Below are 2,972 nucleotides of genomic sequence, written 5' to 3'. Positions count from 1 at the left end.
GTTGAAGTACTCAAGCATAATCTCCTCGGTGTTAGTCAATTGTGTGACAATGGGAATGAGGTCTGTTTCAATAAAGAAAGATGCAATGTGGTTGATCTTGAATCAAAATAAGTTTTGTTCTCAGCTAATAGATCTTCAGAAAATATGTACATAGTCACTGAAGAAAGTCAGGTCACTCAATGTAATTTAACAACCTGTGATGAGGCAAAGTTGTGGCACAAGAGGTTAGGTCATCTTCATTCAAGAAATATGTCCAAGATTCTAAAGCTGAAAGCTGTTAAAGGACTACCTGACATCAGTTTTAAAGATGATCACCTTTGTAAAGCATGTCAATAAGGAAAGCAAACCGAAGTGTCATTTTCTTCCAAGGAAATCAACTCTTTAACAGCTCTGGACTTGATACACATGGATCTCTATGGCCCTACTAGAACCACTAGTGTTGGTGGAAGTAAGTATTTCATGCTTCTTATTAATGATTTTAGTAGGATGGTGTGGGTTTACTTCTTGACAGAAAAATCTAAGGCCATTACATACTTCATCAAGTTTGTTAATCTTATTGAAAATGAAAGAAGTAGCACTGTGAAGAGACTTAGGTCTGATTTCAGCTCAGAATTCATCATGAAGGAGTTTGAGCTCTACTGTGATGATAAAGGTATCAAGAAAGAGTTCTCAGTTGTTGCTATTTCTCAGCAGAATGGGGTTATAGAAAGGAAGAATAGGACAGTTCAGGAAATGGGTAAAACAATGTTTCTTAAAAAAGGTCTAGCAAAGGGTTTTTGGGCTAATGCTATGAGTACGGCTGTGCACATCATAAATAGGGTTCTTCTCAGACCTAATTCAACCAAAACACCTTATGAATTATGGTATGGAAGACCTGCAACTGTTCACTACTTCAAGGTGTTTGGCAGTAAGTGTTATATACTGATAGTTTGGGCAAGTTTGATTCAAAGGCAGATAAAGGCATATTCTTGAGGTACTCTAAGAAAAGCAAAGCTTATATGTGTTACAATCTAAGGTCTGCAAAGGTGGTTGAGTTAATTCATGTGAAGTTTGATGAGAATCCTAAGTCCACACCTCTTGAAGACTATGACAATACTTTTGGTTCAAATGAAACCAGTTCCTCAGTTACTAAATTTGAAGATCCAAGGGAAATCATTTATCCAGTGTTGTAGAAGTAGGTTCAAGCTGAGAACATCATTGGTTCATCTCAAGCTGGAGTTCAAACAAGAAACAAGAAGAAGCTAAATGATTTAGAAACTGAAGATGATAAAGAATACAGTCACTTTGCTATGCTGTCATCCATTGAACCAAAGTCCTATTCAGAAGCTCAGAAAAGTAAAGATTGGATAGCTGCTATGCAAGAGGAACTTGATCAAATTCACAAGAATAATACCAGGACACTCGTTCCAAGACCTAAAGACAAGAATGTGATAGGTTCAAAGTGGATTTACATAAACAAGATGAATGGGAATGGGTCAATAATAAGAAATAAGGCAAGATTGGTGTGTAAAGGCTATGCTCAGTAAGCTGGAATTGATTATGATGAAACTTTTGCTCCAGTTGCTAGAATAGAATCCATTAGAATGCTTCTGTGTTTTGCTTGTCACAAACAAGTCAAAGAATATCAAATGGATGTTAAGTCAGCCTCCCTAAATGAAGACCTAAATGAAAAAGTTTACTTAGAACATCCTGAAGGTTTCAAAGATTCAAAGTATCCCTCTCATGTGTTCAAACTAAGTAAGGCCTTATATGGTCTCAAACAAGCCCCCAAAAGCCTTGTATGAGAAGCTGCATCAGTTCTTAGTTGAACAAGTATTTCACAGAGGCAAGGTTGATAATACTCTTTATGTGAAAACTCATCAAAAACAGTTTCTAATTCTGCAAATCTATGTTGATGATATCATGTTTTGTGGCTCGGACACCTCATTAGCTTCAGAATTTGCTAATCTTATGATGACAAGGTTCGAAATGTCACTTTTGGGGACTCTCAGATACTTTCTTGGTCTTCAAATTACACAAACATCCTCTGGAATCTTTATCTCTCAGCAAAAGTATGCCTCAGAGCTACTTAAAAAGTTCAAATTGGATAATTGTAAGGCTATTTCAACACCACTTGTCCTAATACCAAACTCTCACTGGAGTGCACCACTGAAGCTATTCCTTCAACACTTTACAGGTCAATCATTGGTAGTTTGCTGTATCTTACTACTTTAAGGCCTGATATAATGAATTCAGCGGGTTTAGTGGCCAGATTTTAAAGTAATCCAAAGGTTTCTCATCTTCAAGCTACCAAAATAATCCTTAGATATGTCAAGGGCACCATCTCCTATGGTCTATTCTACATTTACTCAACCTCAATATCCATTACAGCCTTCTCAGATGCTGATTGGGGTGGATTTTTACCTGACCAAAAAAGTACCTCTGGTTATTGCTACACTCTTGGTTCAAATATGGTTTCTTGATTGAGCAAAAAGTAGGACACTGTCTCTCTTTCAACCTCTGAAGCTGAGTATATAGCTGTCTCACAAGCTAGGTCACAATTACTTTAGATGAAGATTACTCTCTCAAATCTTGGCATTCAATTCTCAGGACCTCCCAATCTTTTCTGTGATAATCAAAGTGTTATTACTATCAGTAAGAATCCCACACTGCATTCGAAGAGCAAACATATTGACATCGGTATCATTTCCTCAGAGATAAAGTTTAGCGAGGTCTGATTGATATTACTTATTTTCCTACTGAAGATCAACTTGCAAACATCATGACCAAACCTCTTCTTCCTCAGAGATTCTTAACCCTTCAAGCTCTTCTCAGGGTTGTTCCTCCTCCCTCCTGAACTTATATTGTTGGTCTTACTCACCTTTTGACCTTCAATGTCAAAAAAGGGGAGAAATGGACTAAAATAAGGATAGCTTCAAGCTATTCCTTCTGCATTTGGGTTATTTCAAGGTTATTTGGTTTTTGTCATTAAA

At 36.9% G+C, this 2,972-nt stretch overlaps 1 protein-coding gene across 1 annotated transcript; it reads left to right on the top strand.

The window, feature by feature from the left end:
• The first annotated feature begins 1,749 nt into the window (after window positions 1-1,749).
• LOC132301787 (uncharacterized mitochondrial protein AtMg00810-like) lies at window positions 1,750-2,462 on the top strand. Its single transcript, XM_059799014.1, has 2 exons — window positions 1,750-2,197; window positions 2,371-2,462. The coding sequence occupies exons 1-2, from the start codon at window positions 1,750-1,752 to the stop codon at window positions 2,460-2,462; spliced, it is 540 nt and encodes a 179-aa protein (XP_059654997.1).
• Window positions 2,463-2,972: the final 510 nt, after the last annotated feature.

The sequence above is a fragment of the Cornus florida genome, unplaced genomic scaffold (genome assembly GCF_030987335.1).
Source record: "Cornus florida cultivar Cherokee Brave unplaced genomic scaffold, ASM3098733v1 CherokeeBrave_3.0.0_Hap2_Chr03, whole genome shotgun sequence".
Taxonomy (NCBI): Eukaryota; Viridiplantae; Streptophyta; class Magnoliopsida; order Cornales; family Cornaceae; genus Cornus; species Cornus florida.
Note: the sequence above shows the minus strand (reverse complement) of the source record. Positions and strands in the feature narration are given on the sequence as shown.

What these genes read in the sequence shown, in the direction of transcription:
- LOC132301787 (XM_059799014.1), top strand. Translation starts at nt 1,750, where the DNA reads ATGGTCTCAAACAAGCCCCCAAAAGCCTTGTATGAGAAGCTGCATCAG. An exon ending in TCAATCATTGGTAGTTTGCT is followed by an intron (nt 2,198 to 2,370) that starts GTATCTTACTAC and finishes TATCCATTACAG; the next exon opens with CCTTCTCAGATGCTGATTGG.